Source organism: Rhea pennata, chromosome 7 (genome assembly GCF_028389875.1).
Source record: "Rhea pennata isolate bPtePen1 chromosome 7, bPtePen1.pri, whole genome shotgun sequence".
Taxonomy (NCBI): Eukaryota; Metazoa; Chordata; class Aves; order Rheiformes; family Rheidae; genus Rhea; species Rhea pennata.
Window position 1 is genome coordinate 14,379,863 of NC_084669.1, and position 23,391 is coordinate 14,403,253.

Consider the following 23,391-nt stretch of genomic DNA (forward strand, 5'->3'; position numbering starts at 1 on the left):
CCCAAACACAGAAATCGCTCAGAGTGTTTATAGAAGAACAGATCGTTACCAGCAGAGGCACGTCTGTAGAGTGCTGAGAATAAAAGAAAGTGTGGTGTGGGGACAGATTGATGGGATAATACAGGGGCTTTTTACTTGAGCAGGCAGAGTTTAACATCAGCAGCTTGTCAGGTTAAAACAGCACCATTGTGCGAGGGCTCCGTAGATCAGAGAGGAGTCTCCACCACATGAGCCCATTCAGCTCTACTGTCATTGCTAAAAAGGTCAAGGGCTTGAGCTTGCTTACGCAAGGAACAAGCTTAATCTACCTCTTTGGATTTCTGACCTTAGAGTTTGTCACAAGTGAGGCACGGCGTGCCATTTCTTGCAGCCTTCCTTGATTTTGCATTCCTCCTGCCCCAGAGAAAGTGCCCCAGAGGAAGATTACTGCAGTGTTACTTGCAGGGTGTGTCCCAGAAAATCCTTATGTATCCCTACTCTGAGGGCACAGAGATGGAAGGGAATTACAGACTAGTTCAGGGGCCCCAAGCTGACATGCTCATTGCAGGCCTGTCAGTCCTTGCAGCAGAAAATCAAAATCTAGAAAAAGCCCTTATATATATGCACTGAGGCTCCTCCATGAGTCACAGGTGATCTTCAGAAGCTCCAGAAATGAAGGAAACTAGAATAACTGAGTGACTTCCATCATCACCACCCTGCTGATTAATCGCAGAGAGCTGCGGACAAGCCTCTCACAGCACAGCCGTGCACTCACCTGCTGAAAGCAGCTCGAGGGGGAGTGTAAAACAACACATGGAAAGTGGGGGAAAGTTTAAGATAAGCAAACAATGAAAGTGCAGATGATTTAAGGCATATCCCTAGTCAGCAGTCCAGGGCTTGAGGTCGAGTTGTGGACTCTTGACTGCTCTGTTTCTGTGCATTGGCTCTGCTTGTTTTGCTGACTCTGCCATGAGGACTTTGCGCCTGGTCCTGCTGGAGCCGGCGCAGTTAAGGAGACACACGGTGGGTTCAGTTTTGCTCTTGCACCAGCAGTACATGCTGGAAAGCTTGGCATTGATGAAAGCCCAACAATCTCCCCAGTTAATGGACCCCAGTACAACTATATTCTGCAGCTCAGCACATTGTATTCTTATTACTTTATGTGGATCCATTCTTCTCTACCTTTTCTGTTCTCAGGCCAGAAACGCGGGATCAATACCCAAATAAATTTATCCAGAGGGATGACACAGACAGATTTTACATTCTGAACACATTGTTCAATTTACCAGGTGAGTCCCATGTAAGCCAACGTGGGCCTGTTTCTGCATCTGTATAGCCAGTAAAGCATTACTAGTGTCTTACTGAACTTACCTCTCTGATTTATTTTTGTTTGCTTAAACATTCTTCTTCCAGGCCCAGAGCCCGAAGCTAGCTGGCCATGTGATGTTATAGTTGTTTTACAATTCTGCTTTATTTCTTTGCAGAGACCTACCTGCTGGCTTGCCTAGTAGATTTCTTTACTAACTGTGACAGGTACACTAGGTATGTATTCTCTCCAGTTTGACATAGCTGATAATACAGTGAAATTATTATTATAATTCGGAATATATCAGTGGAGGCCTCTCAAAGTGGTTTCAGCATAGAAAAGCTCAGGCCTCTTCTTTTGATATTAAATGAATTTAGTCCTGATGAGATGATCTGTGGGTACAGCAGAAACTGGTCCCAGTATTTCAGTCTCTCTTAAAATGGAAACAGTTCATGCACTTAATTTTTTTATTGTTCTTATCATACTGTGAGGGAGAAGTAAGAGTTGCAGTCCTTGAAAGCTGTAGTACTGCTATGGGAGCACAGGCCTGTTACGAACTTGCATCCTAAAATTCTAAATGAAGAGCGTTTACCTGAGTAACACACAGACCTTGTTAAACTCTGGTTGTAGCCTTCTTTCAAGCCTGAGCTACAATAAAGGAGTAAATAAGCCACTGTTACTGTAAGATGAAAATACAAGCCCTGAACATCATTTTGAATCCTCTTTCTCCTTGGTGTTACTGCCACAGCACTTGTTTCTTGCCTGCTGCAATTGGCTGCCACAGATAATCCCTTTTCTTTTTCCCTACAGCTGTGAAACAGGGTTCAAAGATGGAGATCTCTTCATGTCCTTCAGGAGTATGTTCCAGGATGTCAGAGATGCTGTTGACTGGGTTCATTACAAGGTGATTACAAAAACTCCTCAGGACTCTTGTACTCATTGTTCAGTTAGAGGGACTGGCTTGTAAATCTTGAATTAAGATGTGTCATTCTACTTCTGGGCAAGAGCCCTGCTTTGCCGCCTAGTGAGCAAATAATAAATTGCAGTTGTATGTGAATGAGTCAAGACCTTGACTGCTCTCCTGGTACTGCAGGATATCCATCTTGACTTCCTATTCCTTTTTATGGTATCTAGATTACATTTCCTTACCTTAATTCATGGGTTTAAGAGGGTGATCCCATGAGGATATTTGTACTTACAGTCCACAACTTGTATGCTGTTCTAATTTTTAAAAGAGTGGTTTTACTGTAAATATATTACACTTGTAATACCTTATATTGTCTAAAAGGTGCTTGTTTTAAACAGAGAATTTCATCAACTCTTCTCTCTTTAGAGAGGAGAGGAAGTTCATCTTTCTTGCACACTTGCATGCAAACACAGAGTTCAGATTTTGTGAGCATTAACATCTGGTTAAAGGCCTGATTTTCTTGTCCTTCCTCATTCAAGAGGCCTATTAGGGGTGGGATGGAGAATGTCACAGGAGAACGCTGCTCACAGTTATACTTGCAGCAATCCCTTTAACCTGCAGAAGTCAAGAATCTGTTTTTTTTCTTTCCTTATTCAGTGTTGTGTGATACATGTTGGAGTTTGGCCTTTGAGTAAAGCATTATGGTCAGTGTTGGAGACAGGTCGTTGACTGTCTTGTTTGGTTTGGCAAATCTATTTTTTGTTTGTTTCTATTGTATTCCCTTCTGAAAGGGTTAAAATGCTGTTGAAGTGGATTATTTACCATGGTGAGGGAATCGATGGATCACAGAGTTTGTGATGGTCCCTGCTACTCAAAGCCTCTCATCTCTAGAGTCACTGGTTCAGATTCGCCCTGGTTTGTACTTTCACAGCATTTTGAAGTGTGAAAGTTGGCATTACTTTGATGTCTCTTACATCATAAGTTTCCATCACCTCACTGCGTTCTGTTGTTCTGTTTCAGGGATCACTCAAGGAGAAGACCCTTGAGAACCTGGAAAAGTATGTGGTGAAAGATGTAAGTGTGAGGTTGCTTGTGCTACGTGACATTTTGTACTGAATAAGCAGGCAAGAAATAAACATGCTGATTTGCTTTACTAAATCACAAAATAGATAACACTGTGATTTCTATTGTAATAACTGAAGACAAAGTGGAAAGTTCAGACACAGCCTTTATTCTGAGCTAGTGAGCCACATGACTTTGTATTCACGCACACATTTTTTACATAAAAATATAAAAGCCAGAGGAGATGTTAGCATGGGATACAGGTGAATGTGTTGCAAGACTTACGTTGTTTCTTTTGATGGCGAAAGCAGTTGTGATCCTCATCCATGTTTTCTCTACCCAAGCAATCCCTCTACCACAGCTCTCCTTTAAAAGTGACAGATGAGTGTCTTAGATTGAGTCTTTTTTAGCCATCTAGCGAAAGTGCTTCACCTAATTAACCATAAAGAGTTGAGGGAGAGATTCCAAATGACCAGCCAATACCCAAGTCTCTTGATAGCCCCAGAATGTGTCTTTGACACCTCCAACTGAGTAGGCCCCCCACTGTTCCCTTACTTTTGGGTTTCTCAACAATGTGCAGGGCCCCTCTGGACCACAGTTACTTTATAGTTATTCTTCAATTTAAATGAATGCTGTGGACTCCTCCTCTGCTAGTACAGTATCACTTTAATGTAGTTAAACTTGTTTCTAGTTACATGCGTGCAAAATTCTTAAGAAACCGAGCTATGGGGTAGTCAGCTCCTCTTGCAATGGACTAAGATTTATGGTTCAAAAAAACAGAATAAATTCTCCCTAATTTGAGGTTGGAATTATAATACACTCTAACTTGAGCTCCTGTAAACTCAAATTTCACCTGCCTTTGGGCCCATTTAGGAATGGACTTGGAGCTGGAGGGACTGCTCCAGTCTGCCTGGTGCAGAGCAGATGGGTAGGGCACTTGGCGTGGCAGTTGACAAAGGCATCGCAGTGCTGCTGAGTTGCTCCCACTTGCCTTCCTCCCTGGGCCGTGCTTTGGAGGGGTCTTAGATGGATCAGCAGCTTTCCTGTCTCTCTGGCCAGTGCAAAATGTACACGTTTGTTTGCATATTGGTTTGTTTTGTGGTTTCTTTTAATGGGATCACGGTGAAGTAGTATTTTCCCTGTGATGAATCTAACTTTTGTGCATGTGACTTTCAGGGGAAACTGCCTCTGCTGCTCAGCCGCATGAATGAAGTCGGCAAGGTGTTCCTCGTCACAAACAGTGACTACAAATACACAGACGTAAGTGCTGCCTAAATTGGTGGATTGGTACATAATGGAATAAACAGAGCCAGCAATTGCTGCAGATTTTGGTAGGACATCTTCTGATGGGATATTAGGTTCTTTCTGAGCTAAGTGTTAGGATGATTTGATGGTGAATGCAGATTAGGCGTTGGAAGTCCTGTTTTATAGTCCTGGTTTTGCTACTGGCCTAGCATCAGCCTGGCTTAAAGTCCCTCTGCCGCAGCTCCTCAGCAGTTGAAAGGCTGAAAGAGAGGATGTTACTCATTTTAAATTTCAACATCCTTTAAAATGCAAGTCTTCCCTGTCAAATGAGTGGTTCTGAGGAGAGACAGGTGACCAAACCCATGATCCTAGAAGTGTTTAAGAGCTAGAAGGGGCTGTCTACTGTGCTGCTGGCATGAGGGCAATTCCTTAAGAGTTCTGATGAATGTTAAGTCAACCAAGTCAACATGGCTAAGCCAAAGATTTATATGCCATTTCAAAGCACTGCAAAATACATCAGAAGCAGCCTGCAGGTTACTCAGATAAACTGTTCTTGATTATAAAATCACAGTTCTAACTCTTGTCACTCTAAGTTCTGTACATTCATGTTGTTCCCAAATGTTATGATGAGTTTCTTGTAAATCTTAAAAATAAACTTCTGTAACCTGAAAAGAAGACAGAAAAATATGCTCTTATAAATGTCATGAATGTATGTTTAAAAACAAATCTTTGATTATTTCCTTTGTGTCTTTCAGAAAATTATGACTTACCTGTTTGACTTTCCACATGGACCAAAGGTATGTTATTTCTAGACTGCAGTTCTAGTAGGAATTAATGTGCCTAATTATCTGTGTAGCTGGAAAGCATTTTAATCCTGGTTCATTGGCTGTATGGGATTAGTTGTTTTAATCTGGTTAAAATACACTTGCTGTTTAATGTCCTGTTTGAATAGGATCAGAGCGAATACAATGCAACAAAGAGAAAAGAGGCATCATCTGTTTGAAGCAATAATCTGTGTTATAATGATAGCATTATTTTAGTGATACTGCATTTTAATTCTGGCATTCTGCAGTCAGGTTTCTTATTAATCTTGCACACTGTTTTAGGTGTTGTTAAAAGAAAGTCTTGATGGAAATGAAAGAGTTTCATAAACTGGCACAGATATTTAAGGCCTCTTTGTACTTTGACTATGGTAACTCCAGGAGTTTCAGTCATGCTTTTCCTGGTTTTCAGAGGTCAAAACTTGGCCCTGAAATTTTTGGAGACAAATGTATGAACTGAATTTTTACCGATCTTTTCCAGTCTCCTATTGGCAGACCAATGATGTGTTTGCACACTGTGTTCTTAAGGTAGAAGAAGGCCAGGGGAGCAATTTTCAGAATAAAGAAAACCACAGCAATTGATAACTGGAAAACCTCCTTGCTTTGGCCTTGATCTCATAAAGATGGGAAGCATGGAGAAAGAAAAGCTTGGGAGCACCCAATGTCAACGGAGCAGGGCTGGGGTATGGAGCTGTGCTCTATGGCAGAGTCCAGGCATTTTCTTACTCTTACCAAATGTGCCTACATGGTCTTGTAAGGCTGAAGCTGTGAATTTGCATGTGTCTGGATCAGTGTAGGGTGTCATCTTCAGAAACAGTGGCAGCATTGTCATTGACAGCATCTCTTTGTGCAGCAGCTATGCTGTGACACAGCTGTGCAGTGCAGTTCTCTCAGCTCACACCACATCCTCAGTTTTTGCAGCTAGGCTGGGTTGGGATGGGCCTGTCTGCAAAAAACAATGCTTTTGGAGATGGCACTGGCAATCCAACACCACCCCCTTGTGCTAGTTGGGGAAACTGGTTCATTTGATGGACCAGCAATGTCACAAGATTACGGCTATGAGCCAGTTAAATTCCGTGTGGCTGTTTGTTTATGTTGTGCCTGACTTGGGTTTGTTTTTGCCTTTGCAGCCTGGGAGTGCCCATCGACCGTGGCAGTCCTACTTCGACCTGATCCTGGTGGATGCACGAAAACCCCTCTTCTTTGGGGAAGGCACCGTGTTGCGGCAGGTGGACACGGTGAGTAGCGTTTGGAGGGTGGCATTATGGCTAGTAGAGCTCATGCACCACTAGGAAGAAAACCTCCAGTGTTGTGTCCCTTAGGGGGAACAGCCAATGCAGTGTTTAGACCAGACCTGCCTTAGAGAAGCAGGGCTGGCTTCTCCTCTTAGTGATTCCCAAGCAACCCCCCCTCCTGAGACACAGGAAGGCTTGAGGCTTCACTGGTTCCTCTAATATATGGAAGGTGGTAATAGGAAATGTGTGTGGAAAGCCACATCCAGATTGCCTTGGGGAGGAAAAGACAGAGAGAGAGAGAGTAAGGAAATAATTGGCCATAAACCTTCCAGAGCATCAGCTGTCCTTCACCAAAGCAATATCCCTTTTCTCCAGGTGACTGGCAAGCTGAAGATTGGTACCTACACTGGCCCGCTGCAGCATGGCATCGTGTACTCAGGAGGTAAGATAAGAACAGCTTCTCTTGTCCTGTGTAGTGGTTCTGACACGCCCTGGTGGCCTTTAGCCACTCTGGCTGTAAGAGGACTTTTTTGCTAGGTGGCTGCACGTTGTGCCAGGCACTGGGCAAGGGCATTTGCCAAAGTACATTGTGCTATGCCATCTGCACACTGCACCAGAGGTTTCTCACTTCCCTTGCTGCCCAAAGTGAAGGAGAAATGGACCTGTCCCTCCTGGAAAGCCCTTTTCTTCCTTGCCAGGGAGAGTTTGGGAAAGGCTAGGGCTGGGCTTGGAATGGGGAGAGCTGTGGCAGGCCCAGTGCAACACTTCCCCGCTGTCCTCACTGCGCTGCCAGCAGCGTGACCATGCTCAGACATCTCCATGAGCCAGAGAGATGCACGGGGCTGTCCAAGATGCTTGTGGCTCCATCACTGTAGTGTGAGGTGGGAGGCAGCATCGCCCCTCTGCTGCTGATGATGATAGTGCCAAGATGGGTGTAGCACAAATAGCTGCAAGGACAGAGCTGCTCCTAGATGAACTCCTGGGAGGGTAGGTAGAGTCCCCACGTTATTGTGGCCAAGCAGTGGGTAATCATCTAATGGCAAAAGTTTCCTCAAAGAAAATGCAACTTCTGTGTCCCTAGCCCTGGTACTCTGAAATAAATAAGCCAAACGTTTCTCTTTGGGTCCCCTTTCTGAGCCACCCTGTTCCTCTTCTCTCAGGCTCCTCGGACACAGTCTGTGACCTGCTGGGGGCCAAAGGCAAAGATATTCTGTACATTGGAGACCACATCTTTGGAGATATCCTCAAATCCAAGAAGCGCCAGGGTTGGAGGACCTTTCTGGTGATCCCCGAGCTGGCCCAGGAGCTGCACGTCTGGACTGACAAAAGCGGTCAGCAGCCAGGCAAACACCATGCCAGGCTTTGCTCTCACTTGCCTGGTGCTGCTCCCACACCCTGAGATCCCTGGGGCAGTGGGTTTTGGGGAGAGATCACCCTGGCTTGTCGCCTCTCTCCCACACCTGCCTCTCCCTTTGGCTCTTCTAGCCTGGGGCTGTATGGTGGCAGCAGGAGCTGGGGCAGCTCCCTGTGGTCTGGCATCAGGGTCCCAGGCCTTGTCTTTGTTCTTCCCTGGGCCACCTGCCTGTGATCAGCTGAGTGCTGGCCAGGGGGAAACTTGCAGCTAGTGCAGGCAATTGAGCAGTTTATCATCTACTAATCCTCCCCTGAAAACAGGGTCCTTCTGACCTTATAGAGCTGTGGCATCTTTGCTAAAAATTATCTAGCTGTCCCTGTAATGCCTGAGCCATGATTGGTCTCCCGTCTGCAGGGAGCCCCTGCTCACCAGCTGCTTCCTCCACCTTTCTCCCGCTCCCTCTGCTGCTCTGCTGCCAAAGTGCTGTGTGTTTCCCATCCTTCAGCGCTACTGCTTTTCTCCCAGGTTTGCCCTTTGCTGTGTAAATAGGGGAGTTAATGCAAGTTGTCCCATGCTGGTTAAAAGGTTTCTGTGAAGGCTATGAAGGTTCAGCCTCTAAAACAAAAGGGGCAGCCAGAAACCAGGTCTAGAGCTCTGCCTGCGGCATGGAGCACGAGTGAACCCTCTCCCTGTGTGGGGACTGTGGCGTGCCACGTTCCTCAGTGCAGTGCCCCATCACAGCCATGCAAGGGGTGCGGGCAGCATGTAGATTTGCTTTCATCCCTTCTCGGTTCAGGTGTTCAAACTTACTTACCTTTTTTTAATAACTAACTTTGCTTTCTTTCCTGTATTATCCAGCCCTTTTTGAAGAACTGCAGAGTCTGGACATTTTCTTGGCTGAGCTATACAAGTAAGTGTTCAAACACTGACAATTTTCCTGCTGTCTCTCCCAGCCTGGGGACAGCTAACGAGTGGCTCTGACTAACTCTTGGGCTTGGGTTAGCAGCACTGCTGCTGGGCCCAGGAGCTCTGACTTGGGCCTGGGCGCTGCCCATGAGACCAACCTTCCCCTCCAGACCAGCCTCCCTCCCCCAAGCTCCTGCCCCACGACATCTGTTTCTGAAAGGCTTTTCACGCAATTTTATTTACCTTCTCGCCTGTAACTAGGCATCTGGACAGTAGCAGCAATGAACGCCCCGACATCAGCTCCATCCAGAGACGCATTAAGGTACCAATCATAAAATCCCTTTTCATCCTATTGGATCCTAAAGAGCTTGACAGCCTGAGCCACTGCTTAGCTCTGAAATGCTTTGCTCTGCCTTTGGGTGGGCACAGCAGGCTTGGTGAGGCCCATCTGTCTATGGACGCTAATGGAGGAGCTTCCCAGCTCGTTGGTGCCACTGGGCACTCCTGAAAGGCAGCCTGGTCTGGATAGATGGTCTCCTTCATTATGTAAATAGCGGTGCTGACGGAAGGTGCCCACTGGGCGCCGACCCACACGAGCTTGGCGGGGCTGTAGCCTCTGGTTCAGCCAGCCCTGCGTACTGAGGTCCCAGCCTAGGGCAGGTGCTGGCCCCAGCCCTGCTGCCGCCTTCTCTCTGTTTGCAGGGACTCGCCTGCGCTCTGACGCTTTGGGATAGGAGCGCAGGAAAGCCTTGCTGGAGATCTTGCAGGTCTCGTGCAGCCAAGCCCTCAAGGCACTGTGCTCGCAGTGCTGCTGTGGCCAGGTCTGCTCCGCAGTGCTGGATTCTGGCCCAGGCATCCAACCTGCCCTTTCTTGCAGAAAGTGACCCATGACATGGACATGTGCTACGGGATGATGGGGAGCCTCTTCCGCAGCGGCTCGCGGCAGACCCTGTTTGCCAGCCAGGTGATGCGCTATGCCGATCTCTATGCAGCCTCCTTCATCAACCTCCTCTACTACCCCTTCAGCTACCTCTTCAGAGCGGCCCACGTCCTGGTGAGTCACAGACCTGAGCGGACAGGCAGGGAGCCCAAAGGTGCCTCCGCTTGCGTGCGTTCGTGCTTCCAGGAGCGACGGCAGCGGGGATGGCACCTTGGGGGGCAAGGCAGCAGCTCAACATGCTTGATGCGCTGCAGGTCAGAGTCATGCTCTGGCGAGAGATACCAGGGAGATACTCTGGGACAGAGCCCCCCTTCCATCTCCTCTTTCTCTCTTGCAGATGCCACATGAATCCACAGTAGAGCATACGCACGTTGACATCAACGAGAAGGAGTCGCCAATGGCCACGCGCAATCGCACCTCCGTGGATTTTAAAGATTCTGACTACAAAAGGCATCAACTGACCCGCTCCATCAGCGAGATCAAACCACCCAACCTCTTCCCTCAGGCGCCTCAGGAAATCACACATTGCCATGATGAAGATGATGATGAGGAGGAGGAGGAGGAAGAGGAGGAGGAGGAGGAGGAGGAGTAAGAATGAAAAAGCAAAGCATCTCTGAAGACAAACAGTGACTCTAGCTGTGATCAGGAGTGGATTCCTTTGTTGGGGCCCTTGGGGTGATGGGTTGGGTGGGGTGTGATTCTTGCAAAGGCACATTTTGAAAGTGTCCAGAAACTTGTAACAAATTAACACTAATCAGGAGGAGACCCTTGTTTTGAGTTTTGCAGACGGTTCAAAAAGCCAGTGGATTCCGCCTAGGCGGTACATTCAGCTATGGATTGCACGCCTGTGCTGTAATGCTGCTCCCATTACATTTGGGATGCTGCATGTTTTTCCTTTCCCACGATGCGTTTCGTTTGGTTTCCATTTGAACAATGTCCTGTGAATGGTTTTTGCCCTTTGTTACATTCACTGTGAAGGAGGAAGGGATGTGCCAGGCCCCGCAGGAGACAAAATGATCCAAATCCTCCTCCTGCCGGTTGGGTTGCTGCCCTTAACCTTCTGTTTCTAGAATACATATGCTTCCTGTGTTAGCCAGGGAGTTGCTGTGGCTTCTAGCACCGCCTTTACCCCCTGCTTGGCACGAGTTTCTCCTTGTAAGTAAGTACGTGGGACGATTCCTCCGGCCAACGCGGATGGCGGTGGGAGTCCGGCTCTTACTTGCATATTTGCAGTTGTACATGTTTCGGCTTGTAGACGCTTGTTGTCCTCTCCCAGCGTGTCAAGGCTTTCTTTCATCACTGGCATGTGACGCATGATTTCCAGACCGTTTCTCAAACAGCTGATGTGCACACTGTGTTCTCAACTCTTTCTGTAGGTTCAACAGTAAATACTAATGCAGGAGCTTGAAGTCACTGCTTTAGTATTAGGTTAGTCGGTTTGTTTTCCTCGCTGCCTGTTACTGACCTTTCTGCCTGCTCAGCTTTAAGAAAGCGAAGACATCACCAGCCACCCCTGCAGTGAGAGGGCCTGTTTTCCAGGGTGCTCCGGGCCACACCTGTAGGCCCGCAACTGGGCAAGGGCAGGTGCTGCAGGGCCTGCCCCACCACGCTGCCTGCGACTCGCTGGCCGGCCTGGCGGCTGCCCGCTTCTTGCAGCTGGCGCCGGGGCTGGCAGAGGCTCGCGGCAAGTCGTGGCGTGCAAGGCTGCGCCTCCCGGCCCAGGAGGGCGACGGCTGCAGGCTCCCGGGCCGGGAGCGGTGCGTCGGCAGGGCCGGCTGCCTCACCCGGGCTGCCCGCGTCCGCCCGCGGGGTCTCCGCGCCGTGTCGGCCTGGAAGGGCTCGTGCGGGTCGCCGTCCGGGGGTGGGCCCAGCGGTGGCGGCAGCGCTGGTGGGCTTCCTCCCTGCTGTGGGGGCAGCGTCCCTTACTCCACCTTGTGCCGTTCGCGGGTGAAGGGGCCCTCTTGTCCTGAATTCGACTGTAGGTTCAGTTCCATATATGCATTTAATCTTTTTTTTCCCTTCCATTTTTAAAGTACCTTAGAAAAAAAACAAAACAACCACTGACACCTGAGCAGGAAACTGCTGCTGAAGTGGTAGTTGTACAAGTCAATAAATCATGATGTTTCTAAGAAGTGCTTGGTGCTTTGTGGCGTGGCGCTGAGACGACGAGGGTTATGCGGGGGGGGGGGGGGGGAGGAGCAGGGTCCCCGCCTGCCCCAGAGAGGGGCTGGTGGGCTGGGGAAGAGGGAAAGTAGCGCCAAGAAGTGGTTATTTAGCACTGCTGAGAAAAGGCAGCGAATTGGGGTTTAGGGGTTGGCGTAGTCTCTGGGGAAGGGCTGCCCTGTGGGGACAGCACAAAGTTGGCTGGGAAGGACTCGCTGGGTGCAGAGTGCTAGAGTGAGTCCTTCCTGAGGCCCTTTCACTGCAGGCTGCCCTGGGATTTGCCGTGTTTAAATGTCATTTCGCCAAGCAGCAGCACTTGAATTTTTTTTCAGCTTTAGCTCAGCAGCTGGGGCGGGCGCGCGGCTGCGCGAAGGGAGCCCGGGGGGCTCCTGCATTCCTGCGGCCAAAACAGTCGCCACAAATAGCTCATGCTCAGCCCAGGGCTATTTTGGACAGCAATGGGGAAACGACTCTTCAAGGCCAGAGCAATGGAAAATATTTGACCCTCCCTAGACGGTGGGAAAGCAGCAGGCAGAAGCTGGCGGCGACCCCCTCTCTGCTCACCGCGGGGGCCTCGCGCAGCTCTGCCCATCCTGTGGCAGCGCCCAGATGGGGCGGCGGTAGGAAAGCACCGAGCAAGGGCAGAGCCTCGTCGCCCAGGTGGCCGGGGGCACCGCCGCGGCCCTGCTCACGGGCGGCCGCCTGGCCCACACCGCACAACCACCCTGGGGCCTCGGTGGGGATGCGGGCGGCCAGGTCCTCCCTGGAGCTCACAGCGGCTGCGCCAAGCAAATCCCTTCGGGAAAGGCGCACAAGGCCGGCTCTGAGGGCGGGCTATGGCGATGCCGGGCCGCGCAGGCAGCGCTGCCTCCGCGGTGCGCTGGGGCGGGGGGGCAGTGGTAAACAACCGCGTTAGAAGAGGGCACCGAGACAGCACCGGCCCCACCGTGCCCAGGGAGCCCCATACCTGTGCGCTGGAGGCGCTGGGTCCGTCCTCGCAGGGGCACTGGCTCCATCCTCGCAGGGGCACCGGCTCGCACGTCCTCGCTGCTGCTGCTGCTGGCGGCTCCGGGAGAGCTGCAGGGCGGAGATGCCCCGGAGCGGAGCTCCGTCAGCGCCGGCCGCCGTTCCTGCCCGCGGCCACGCTCTCACCGGCGCTGGGCCGGCCGCGTTTGGCTGTTTTGTCCTCCCCATCAGCGTGCGAGATGCCCCGCAGCACGACCTCGCTGCACAGAGGGGAGGGAGCTTTAAAAATACGCAGCCAGAGAAATGCCAAAGAGAGACAACAGAGAAGAAGGTGTAATCACCTGTCGGCAGCGCAGATCCAACAAATCCCTCTTTGCTCTGATTTTCAGGGCTGTTTTGGAAATGGCTGGTGTTAGCGGAAGTTGCAACCGAGCCCGAAACCTGCCCCAGCGCGGGCTGCACCCTGGGGGAAGCCTCTTTCCCACGGACAGCCCGGGACCCTCCGCGGGGTCTGGTGCGTCCAGCAGCGCCGAGCGCCCGCTGCGAGGCGAGCGGAGGCCCCGGGCAGCCCAGCGGCTCCGCTGCAGGGCGGCGCTTCCCGTCCGCGTCAGGAGGCCCCGGGCTGCTGCCACCATCCTCTGCTCAGCCCCGGTGTCCCACGGCCGCCTCCGCGGCAGCCCCGGCCTCACCGCTCTTCCCAGAGTCTCTTCGCAGCCCGGAGCCAGCCCCGAAGCCGCCAATCTCGTTATTTTCACGTACCAAACCGCGCTCGCGCACCGCCTCGGCCGGGGCCGCAGCGGAGCGGGCGAAGTCGCTGCCGCCGCGCCGAGCAGCCGCGGCCACCGGCCGCGTCCCCCGTGGCGGAGCCCGGAGAGGCTCGCGCACGCCCTGGCAGGCCCACACGCTCCGGCCAGCCAGCCAGCCGGTGCTCCCACCTCCGGACAAACAGACAGGATGTAGAGGGAGAAGGTTGTAAATAAGGGATTTTTATTAGTGGAAGAAAAAAGAAAGACCGCCGCTGCTGAGGGAACACTTCAGAAAGTCAACTGCTGTCTGTCACCACCAGCTTCCCAGCTATCCTCCCTGGCTCGAGCATTCACGACCCACCAAAGCAAAGAGCAAGACCTGGCTCTACGGGGAGCAGGATCTGGCCCCTTCCGCGGCTCTCGGCAACTAAAGCGGAGGTAGAAGACTGCTGCTGTGCCGACAGCGATTTCTGATCCGCAAAGATCACCAGCATCAGCCCCGTCACCCACACGCCAGAATCCGTCCCTTTGGAAACGGGGGGGAAGCATGGAGGAGGGAAAAATGCATAAACTGGAATGGTCAACAGAAAAAAAAAAATCATCATTTATCTAAAAAGAATAGAAATAAACAAATGCTTTTAAACAAAATCACAAAATATACAAATAAATCTGGTACAAAATAAATAGGAAAGATTGGAAATCTACAACAAAATTGGAATAATTATAAAATTCATTTGTATGACAATCAGTATATGAAACGTATACACTTCATTCATGGATTTCAGTTGTGCTTATTCAGGTTTATGTACACAATTGGAAATACTGTAGTCAGAACACTACAACTCTGAAAACCCGCAGTAATGTACAATATGATACAATTACTAAAGACCAAATATGATGGAAAGTAAGACACAGCGAAGAGACCTAGGACTGGCAGCGCAACCTAAAGAAGCTGGGTGGGTTCACATAGCCACGGAAACGCGTTTAAACCGCAAAGCTTCTGAACGCAGGGGGAAAAATAAAGGTTTCACGACTGGAAGTCAGGAAAAGATTCTGCACAGGCTTCGATATAGGTACAGGTTTTCCAGGAAAGGATTAAATACAGGAGAAAGGTTTGGGTTTAGAGACCGCTGGTTGCAGAGAACCAGCTGTTCATGGCTTCCACGTGACACAGGGCCGTACGCTCAAGTATTTGGGTTTTCAGGTTCAATGTATTTGGCATCTGGATGTCTGCCCCGTTATTCAGTTATCCAGCTTTGATCTTCAGCTCTGTGTGTTGGGGGTCAGCGGGAACCCACAAAACAAAAAACCCACCCAACAGCCTCACGGTTCCCCCAGCAGGGCCCACCCCAACCTGCTCGTGAGCCACCCTCCTGCCCGGCAGCTCGGAGACCACGGACCAAAAGCGGTCAGGTCGTTGGCGCTGGGGGTCCTGATGGGTTTCTGCTCTCCAGATTTCACACCGAGTCGGCAGGGAAGGCAAAGGAAAGCAAGTCCTTGAGCAACGGACTTGCGAAGAGCAAAGACGGGACTGGGGCAGCGTCGCCCAGTCCTGGCCGGCAGCCCGCGGGGCGGCTGCACGGTGCCCTCCCGCCTTCCCGCGAGCTCAGCCAAACCCCAGCGAGAACAGGAGCGAAACAGGTATCGCCAAGGCAAGAGCAGCAGTCACAGAAAGCTGCTTTCCCAAGTCAAAGCCAGTACGAGGCAGGACCGCGTACCCTAGAGCAAAATCCACCAGCCAAACCCGCTCTGCGGGGACCTGAGGCATCAGACGGGGCGGCACAGCCACTCTGTGACTTCTGGGAACAGAGGAGTTGGCCGGGAGCCTCCTCCACGCTCCCGTATTCATCTTTGGATGAGTCCACAAGGCATTCGTTCAATATTGGCACTTGCAGCTGGAGGCCGACAATCCAGCCTACCGGTCCGAGACCTACCGCTTTCTCACATGAATTTGGAAGGATTTAGTACAACTGTGATGCCCAGAGGGTAAAATCCTCCTTGAAGTTCTGCAGTCTCACAGCTGCCAAACTGCGATGCCAGACAGCTCCACCAAGCACTAAATGTTGGGACAAGTCCTTCCTCCCCGACAAACACTGCGACCAGCTTCCCTTCAGTCTCTGCTGCTTGGAGAAGGAGAAATGACCACGGAGCCACGGACCCGAGCCCATCGACTGCTCCTCCTGAGCACCAGAGCTGCCTGCAGCCTCCGCGCGTTTCAGGCACTTCTTGGGGCCTCTGACTCGCGACAGCCTACGAACCTCAAAGCCAGACTCTGCAACAGGCGGTTCCTTCTGAGGACGGCTACGCCTCTCTCCTTCTGGGGGAAGGATTAAACCTCAAGCACTTCGGTGACCAGAAGCTGGGTGCTGGCACTGGAAGGGTGGGAGCAGCCGGGCGCTCTGCTCTGCCAGATTCCAGCTATCGGCTCTGCTCAAAGGAGAGCAGGGCCCAAGGGAAAGAAGTCTTAGGAGAGATCACAAAACGATTTTTCAGCTGGAGACAGAAAAGCAGCAGCAGCTTGGAGTACCTTATTGCCAAGGTGCAGAAGCATCACCGAGTCCGACCTGAGCACAACAAGGACACCAGGAAAGTCACTCTGCAGAGTCTGGTGCTCCTGACCCGTGAAACGCCTCCCTCGGCCATCCGTACCGCATGAGGGGCTGGAGGCAGCTTTCCAGCACCCCCTTCCCTTCCCTGCGATGCAGGGAAAGGGGCTGAGCTAACCCGGCACCTCGTGCTGCTTCCTAGGGAGCGCTCTGGCTCCCCAGGTCCAGCTTCCAGCTCTTAACATAAGAGAGCAGCAAACATGCAACACCCGACCGAGAAGTTCAACTGTACCACTTAGACCTGCAGCGATAGCGTCCCCTGACTCGGACGCGGCCTCAGGGACGCTGCGGAGAAACTAAAGGAGCAGCAGCACGACGTAGCACGAAGCCAGCCTCCAGGAGGAGAGCAAGGCACCGAGCAGGATTATTTGGGGGTGGGGGTCTGCGGGAAGCCAGGGCATGTTTCGGGTTCCTCCGTGCCGCGCTCCACTAACAGAGTCTGTGCTGCCAACTCATGCTCTCCTCTAAGCTGCGACAAGATGCCCGGCCCTTGGTCACACGCGTTAGGCTTGTCACCTCACTGCTCGACCAAAACAACCCTCAGCATCCACGGACCAGGTACTTCTTTGGGTCTGTTTAAAGCCGCAGCGTAGAGCGAGGGCAGCGAGAAGGGCAGCCAGCCTGGGTCCGCATCACCCAGAGCCTTTCAGCACCTGCTGGTTTTCTGCCCTGGGCCAGCTCTGCACCTCAAAGCTCACAGCACTGGTGCAGGAACACCTCATCGCTGGCCAGCCACCTTGGGACCAAGTCTCAAGTTAGCATCACACCAAGAGAAACTCTTTACAGCATCATTCCCCTCCCCACCCAGCCCCAGTTTTCTACTGGTAATCCAGTACGTGACAACTGGTACACCAGTACTAGTTTTAAAACTACAGATGTGTGTATTAGATATCATATAAAATATGGTACATCTTTCAGGTGGGAATGATTTCTATAGAAACTCTGTTTCAGCACAAGGAAGATGCACGTCCCAAGTGGTCCCGGAGAACACGGCTCTACTCCCCGCTACGCACGGTACTTACACAGGATGCTTGCGAGGAGACGGCGCTGCTCTTTGCCGTCCCCACCCCAGCGCCCCCTCGGCTGAGCTCTGCGGAGATCACAGGAAGCAGCACTGCTGCCCGAGCAGCCCTTCACACACGGCTGCCTCTTTGGTTTTCTTTCCTCTGAGCTGATTTGAGCCCTACATCACCGCTGCCAAAATCACAACCCCACCTGTGCAGGGCCCTGACGGCTGAGAAGCAGCAACAGCAACTCGCCCTGCTTCCCCCAAGCCCTCTCCGGGCCTGAGGCGAGTGCAAACAGCCATATCCTGAGACTCCTATTCTTGCCAGCTCCAACTGCACAAAAAGGCACTTAAAGAAAAGGAGAAGGAAAAAAAAAAAAAAACTTGCAGTAAGGAAAAAAGGGAATATAAGTCTAGGAAAACAGAGGAGGAATGGACCATGGAGAACAACACTGAACAAGCAGCTGAAACCTCTTTAAATGGAGCCCAAGACCAGCAAGCCTTGCTCCCAGCATGTCCCCAGGTGTAACCAATTCCCACCCACCACGGGGGTGCAGCTTTCCTCTCCAACAGCTGAAATACTCCCAAACTTGGCTCACTTTACTCCTTAAAGGACAAGTAACAGTAGTGTGAGCCTGAGAAAGGATGAGCCCGCGTGAGGAGCACAACCACTGCCGGCTGCAGCTAGCCCAGGCTTCAGCTGCTCCATGCCAGCTCACCACACTGGTTGGCCTGGGGCAGGAGCAGGTGTGCACCGGGCAGAAGGAGCACGGGAGAGAGCTACACGTGAATAAAGGCCTGGGGCAGGAGGGGGAAGACTTGCCCCATGCGGCTCTATTAGGCCTAACTGGAGGCTCTCCCTACCATGCCAGCTTTTGAGGTTCCCCCACTTCTTCAGCCAGCCCTGCGCTACACCATGGCTCACACCCTACCTCTCTGCTGACATTCCTCATCCGGACCTTCACCCTGCTTGGGGCTACCCCAGTCCTGAGCTCTTCTGGGACAAAGGCCTTCAACTGCACGTGGATTTTAGGGGGTAGACATATAGTGAACAAAATAACAAGCACTTTGTAAACCCTGGATGCTCTGAGCTTGGGATTTACGGAGAAGACAATGTTGGTTTGCTAAGCTCCCCCTGAGCCCCTCTCCACTCAGAGCCAGCATGCTTCGTATGATCTCCATGTCACCAGAGCCAGTCTTGTTTGGAGAAAGATTCTCACTGGAAAGCAAGAACATTCCTTCACTCTTTACAAAGGTTTGGCAATACACACAATTAAAAAAAAAATCATAGTAACAACAGATTCAGGTTCATTTCATTTAAAGGAAATTCAACCAACAGGAGTGTAAAAGTTATAATTCACAGTTATGCATTTAAGATATTAGTGTTGAAAACCTCACTTCAAAGAACTTTTGTGCAAAATTGTATTGACAGTAGAAACCATGGCTAGATGCCCTCCCACCCCACCCCTCTAAGCTAGGTCATCTGCCCCTCTGCCTGTACCTGGAGGCAGATGGACAAGGTGAACAACAAAGGCAACAGGAGCTGACAAACGAAGATGCAGTATCCCTCCTACGAGTCAAAACCTTGCCAAGGTCTGAGGTCAAGTCCAGCGATTCCCAAAGCCATCGGCAGGTGCCCTGTACCGCAGCACCGACTGCCAGCTCTGCCACGTGTACACGTGGCACTGTGGCACAAAATCCAGCATCGGAGCCCACCTGAATGCAGGCAGGCAGCCAGCAAGCCCGAGAAACCAGACCTGCTGTGATAGGACACGTCCTGCAGCAGTACGGACGCAGAAGCCACTGCGCTTCCCTCACTGTAGGGAAAGCCAAGACTCTGCATTGGCAAACACTGTCCTGAGTCTCAGCAGCAATCCTGAGCCAGGCACAGGGCTCCTCTACTTATGTCGGTTCCCAGCACAAGGGCTGGGAACCCCTTCCATCTGTTAAACAGTAAAACTGTAAATACCCTGAGAACAGGGAGACTGGATTTTTCCCCTCTGTGGAGAGGACCATGCCCTGCTCTTCAAGCTAATTAGTAGCAGCAGCTCCTAACCCCTCTGGGTCAGGTACATATTTTCCACATGAAATACATCTATAATCAAACTATTTTTATGGAAATTATTTCATTTTCCATTACTGGAACCGTACAAATGACAAAAAACAGTCATGCAAAAATTGCCTGCAAATTTTAGAACAGTGCAGCATGGGCAGAAGCAGGAGGTATTTGCTTTGGGATCACATGGCTTTGGTTGGAAAAATAGGCTTTCTCTTTTTTTTTCTTTTCTTTTCTTTTTTTTTTTTTTTAATGGAAACAGACACTAAAACAAATCCACAACCTGACATAACAAGCAGAAGTAAGATCGAGCAAGCAACCTCAGTCCCAGAGTGGGGAAGCTGCCTTGACTTGAGCCTTCCTTTCTTTGGCAGGGTCGACAAGACGGATACTGCATCTCAGGTTCACCACCGCGTCAAGCATTTTGAATAGACTTTTACATTCAGCAACACTAGATAAAACGTGGGGAGACAAGTCACTCGCCCCACCAGGACAAGCACAGTAACATCTCACCGCTTTGCTCTGTGAGAAAGGTGCAATACTTGCAGCTCTCCAGGAAGGAGCCGGGCTGAGATCAGCCTGGGCTGATGCTGAGCCATGGTAACCTCAGGCTGCTGCAGGCAGCCAGGGGTGGACGTGGTGGGCCGGTGCCGCCAGAGGCATGTCAGAGCAAGGCTGGAGACTGAGGAAACCCTTTTAGGTGGGAAAAGCCGTGATTCAAAAAAGTGAACAGATGTTGAACATGAGAGTGAAGTTTGGGGGCCTGGTCTCCTTATCACTCAACGCACATAGGAGACACCGTGGAATTTCTATGCCCCCTTGTGGGAACGTTACCCTTACAGCTGCTGCCCCTTCCAAGAAAGGGAGCGGGCCTGCAGGATCCGTCTGTGGCTGCATGCAGAGAGGAGAGCAAAAATCAGGGCTGCTTCCCGAAGCCGAGAGAGCGCAAAAGCGAGACACGCGCACACAAGACCTGCCCTAAAGCCACACACTCCGATTTCCTGCAGGGAGCAACTGCAGCAAAATATTGCACCTTTCCAGGAAACACTTGCAAAGACACAGCACAGGAACGCACAGGCAAGTGCCTGCCCTGAACAGAGAGCAGGAGAGATGTGGGGCAGGACACACTGCAGTTGCATTTGGGACTAGGGGGTTCTTGGAGGGTCGGATGAGATTATCTGAGTGTAAAGAAAGGAAGAGAAATGCTACCTAACCAAAGCCATGGAACAGTCTTGAACTAGACATCGCAAATGCCTCATTTGTTCTTCTCTCCAGAACCTAATGCTGAGGGCAACGTTCCCATTTTGTTTAGACAACCCTGACATGGGAGACGATCGGGAGAGGGGGGACCTTTTTGTTGTTCGTGGACCCAGCTGGGACTTAAAGTCCATTTGAGGGAGTGGGGAATGCCAAGGTGTGATGCACAACCGCCACGGGGTAGGTCTCTCTTGCACCCAGTCCACATGCTGGTTTTCAGGCTGCAGAAATTGCTTTCTGCTGCTTGACACTGGCTGTCCTGCACTAAGAGCAGCCTGGTGGGAAGCTCTCTGTTCGGCTACCACGGTAATCTCTAAAATGGCTGTTAAAAGGAGAGAGAGAGAGAGAGAAGGAAATACACTGAATCTTCTCAAAGGAAGGAATGTGGCTGGGAACAGCCTGGAAGTGAACCTCTCCGAATCCCTGAAGTGCAATACACTCGCATCTGGAAAGTTTTATCAGTTCTTGGAGAGGACAGGATGGTCCCGACTCCTCCGCAGAGCCCATCCTTGCACTGGCAGAGGTTTACTGTCACCTGGAGGATGTACTTTGGGCATTACTGTAGCAGCATCTTTTCCGTTGACACTAGAGATTTAAGGGGGGAAAGAGGGACCGTTGTTCTCTCTGTTACTTAACAAAGACTGTGAGTCTGCTGTGGCCAAGTTAGCGGCGCACAGACTATCACGGCATGGGGCTATTTAAAGTTTGTCATTTTGGGGTGCACAGAGTTAACTTAATGATGTAATTCTCAGGAACATCAAAGGAAAATCCCTCAGTTACACCACTACGGAAAACTGCCCCTGCTTTCATTTCCCAAGACTGCCATTTTGCTAATTAATCCCTTCCCCCCAGTATCATCTTCAACATACACAAAGTTTTTGGAGGTTACAAAGCTAAGTGTAACAACACTTTTGTATGTTTTGCAAAGAAACCTTCTGCAATTTGAGAGATCATTACATACCAAAATAATCACTCCTTCCCTGAAAGTTAACTGGAAGAATGCAATGATACTCATCCCTTGACCCTCCAGGTGGCCCAAACCAGAGGTTCCTTGAAGCTTTGCTCATTCTTAGGAGACAAACACATACAAGTACCGGTTACTAACTTCTTCAACAGGGCAACAAAAAGAACCAGAGAGGGGTGAAAAGAGGTCTAAGAACATTGAAGCCAATTTACAAAACCACGACAGAGCTTACTTCAGGTTGGGGAGGGACAGAAACAATTTAAAACTCTGCAAAATATTTTTTAAAAACATGATCTCTCTTGAAAAAATAATCGGAGCAGTTTTTAAACTTCTCCATATGTGTTTGAGGAGGAAAAACCCAACAAGGGTGCAAAATACAGATAAAAAATAAACATGATTCTACTCTGCGAGAAGTATTTTCATCGTTCTCAAGGGTGGCTCACCATTCCCAAAGTACGCTTGGGGCTTTAGTCTCTCTATCTTGCTCTTTGCTCCTTTCTTCCTGTTTCTTCCTCTTCTGCTCCCAGAATGGATGCAAAAGTCTTTGGTCTCAGAACACTGGATGCAGCACAGTGTTGCAAGCACATACTAACGGTGTTCACACTCAAGGAGGAGGCAGGAAAGAGCGAGGACTGGTCCTGCTGAGGAGATGGGATGGGTGGGTTGTGGGGACTCAGCTCCTAGATGGCTCCTTCACTGTGCATACTGTGGTTGGGCTTGTTGTGAGTCACACAGTTTTGTTCGTTCAGCAGGTTTGCTGTCTCATCCGGCAAACCGTCATGCAGCTCCGTAAGAGTCAGTTCGATTTTAGTGTTTTCACTGTCCGAGGACTGAGGTGTTTTGTCCATCCGGGATGCCATCAGGGCATTTTGGTACTGCTGTCTTGAGATCTGCTCCAAGTGCAGGAGGAAGGAACAAAAACAGACAGTCACGCTTTTGACTCCTGCATGGGACACCTTAAGAAAATGAAGTCCCCCTCCCCTTCCAGATGGCCACGATTAAACTCCTGTTTACCTGGGATCAGCTCCACTTCTACAAAACATCCCTGTGCTTTGCAAGCCTAGGACATCCCAACTCAGTGACACGGTATGGTGACATTTCCACAGACAGGGTGGAAGCGCAGAGCTATGCAATCACCATGCTGTTCAAAGGCAGGGACTTATTCCTGTGCAGATATTTTTAAATCAAATCTCCATTTCCTTCTAATCATGCACATTTTTAGGGCTGGAATCAGAGTTCAGTGAAGTCCTTCTCCCAACTTCAGTGAGCTCCAAGCAAGGTTCTGAGTGTCCCCATAGAGCCAGAGGAGCTCTACTGCTCTGGTCTAGGCCAGCAAATGCAGCAGCACCTAGATCCTTGTTCTCATACATAAAGCATTGGATTCTGGTGAAGACTGGAATCTCCATAGAGATGAGATCGAATTAGCTACCCATAAAGTCTTCAACTGGTCTCTCTGAGAGCTATCTGCTCTCAGCAGAGGAGTTGTAACGGCAGCTTGTTAACACTGCCTGTGATGCCTCAGAGGCTGAGAAGCCCATAGTCCCCTATGGGACTGACTATGGTGGTAGAGGGGGGAATTCCTCCTGAACCAGCGGTGTACACTCCTCTGGGTTAGCCAGGACCCAGTCCTTCACAGCCAGGACAGGCAGCAGGATGTACATGCACCACATGCACCAGCAGCCCCACGTGCTAGAAGAGCAGCAGGTCACCTCAACAGGCAGGAAGATGTAAGAGGTTAAGCAAGTCTTTTAGAAAACTGTAAGCTTCAGTAGCAACACAGCAGAAGGACTAGAAATGGAGATATTCAGAGGGACCAAGTCACAGCTTCCAAAGCAAAATCCAAACATGCACAAGCAGGTCACAGCCCTGGCT

At 50.6% G+C, this 23,391-nt stretch overlaps 2 protein-coding genes and 1 long non-coding RNA gene across 10 annotated transcripts in view; 1 reads left to right on the plus strand and 2 right to left on the minus strand.

Annotated features, from left to right (window-relative positions):
* Positions 1-11,887, plus strand: part of NT5C2 (5'-nucleotidase, cytosolic II) — a 63,411-nt gene extending 51,524 nt beyond the window's left edge. For all 6 annotated transcript variants that reach the window (XM_062580750.1, XM_062580752.1, XM_062580751.1 and 3 more), the window contains 13 exons: positions 1,177-1,268; positions 1,464-1,521; positions 2,096-2,189; positions 3,213-3,266; positions 4,431-4,514; positions 5,255-5,296; positions 6,451-6,558; positions 6,931-6,997; positions 7,716-7,886; positions 8,768-8,819; positions 9,077-9,137; positions 9,693-9,869; positions 10,093-11,887. In XM_062580750.1, coding sequence (XP_062436734.1) covers positions 1,177-1,268; positions 1,464-1,521; positions 2,096-2,189; positions 3,213-3,266; positions 4,431-4,514; positions 5,255-5,296; positions 6,451-6,558; positions 6,931-6,997; positions 7,716-7,886; positions 8,768-8,819; positions 9,077-9,137; positions 9,693-9,869; positions 10,093-10,347 — 1,315 coding nt within the window. In that variant the 3' untranslated portion in view covers positions 10,348-11,887. The remainder of the gene's footprint in view (positions 1-1,176; positions 1,269-1,463; positions 1,522-2,095; positions 2,190-3,212; positions 3,267-4,430; positions 4,515-5,254; positions 5,297-6,450; positions 6,559-6,930; positions 6,998-7,715; positions 7,887-8,767; positions 8,820-9,076; positions 9,138-9,692; positions 9,870-10,092) is intronic.
* LOC134143082 (uncharacterized) lies at positions 9,035-13,734 on the minus strand. Its single transcript, XR_009959030.1, has 2 exons — positions 12,886-13,734; positions 9,035-11,791 (listed from the first exon to the last, which is right to left on the minus strand). It is a non-coding gene; the product is annotated as an uncharacterized LOC134143082 (long non-coding RNA).
* A 116-nt stretch (positions 13,735-13,850) lies between these two features.
* The window catches only part of CNNM2 (cyclin and CBS domain divalent metal cation transport mediator 2), a 136,065-nt gene continuing 126,524 nt past the window's right edge, over positions 13,851-23,391 (minus strand). Inside the window, exons 8-9 of one of the 3 annotated variants that reach the window (XR_009959029.1) lie at positions 21,963-22,409; positions 13,851-14,201 (exon numbers count right to left, since the gene is read on the minus strand). Coding sequence is in view for 1 of the 3 variants with exons in the window: in XM_062580749.1 (XP_062436733.1) it covers positions 22,200-22,409 (210 nt within the window). In the remaining 2 variants the exon portion in view is untranslated. Of the gene's footprint in view, positions 14,202-18,714; positions 22,410-23,391 lie in introns of those variants that run through there. The other 2 variants (XR_009959028.1, XM_062580749.1) reach the window with 2 other exon arrangements.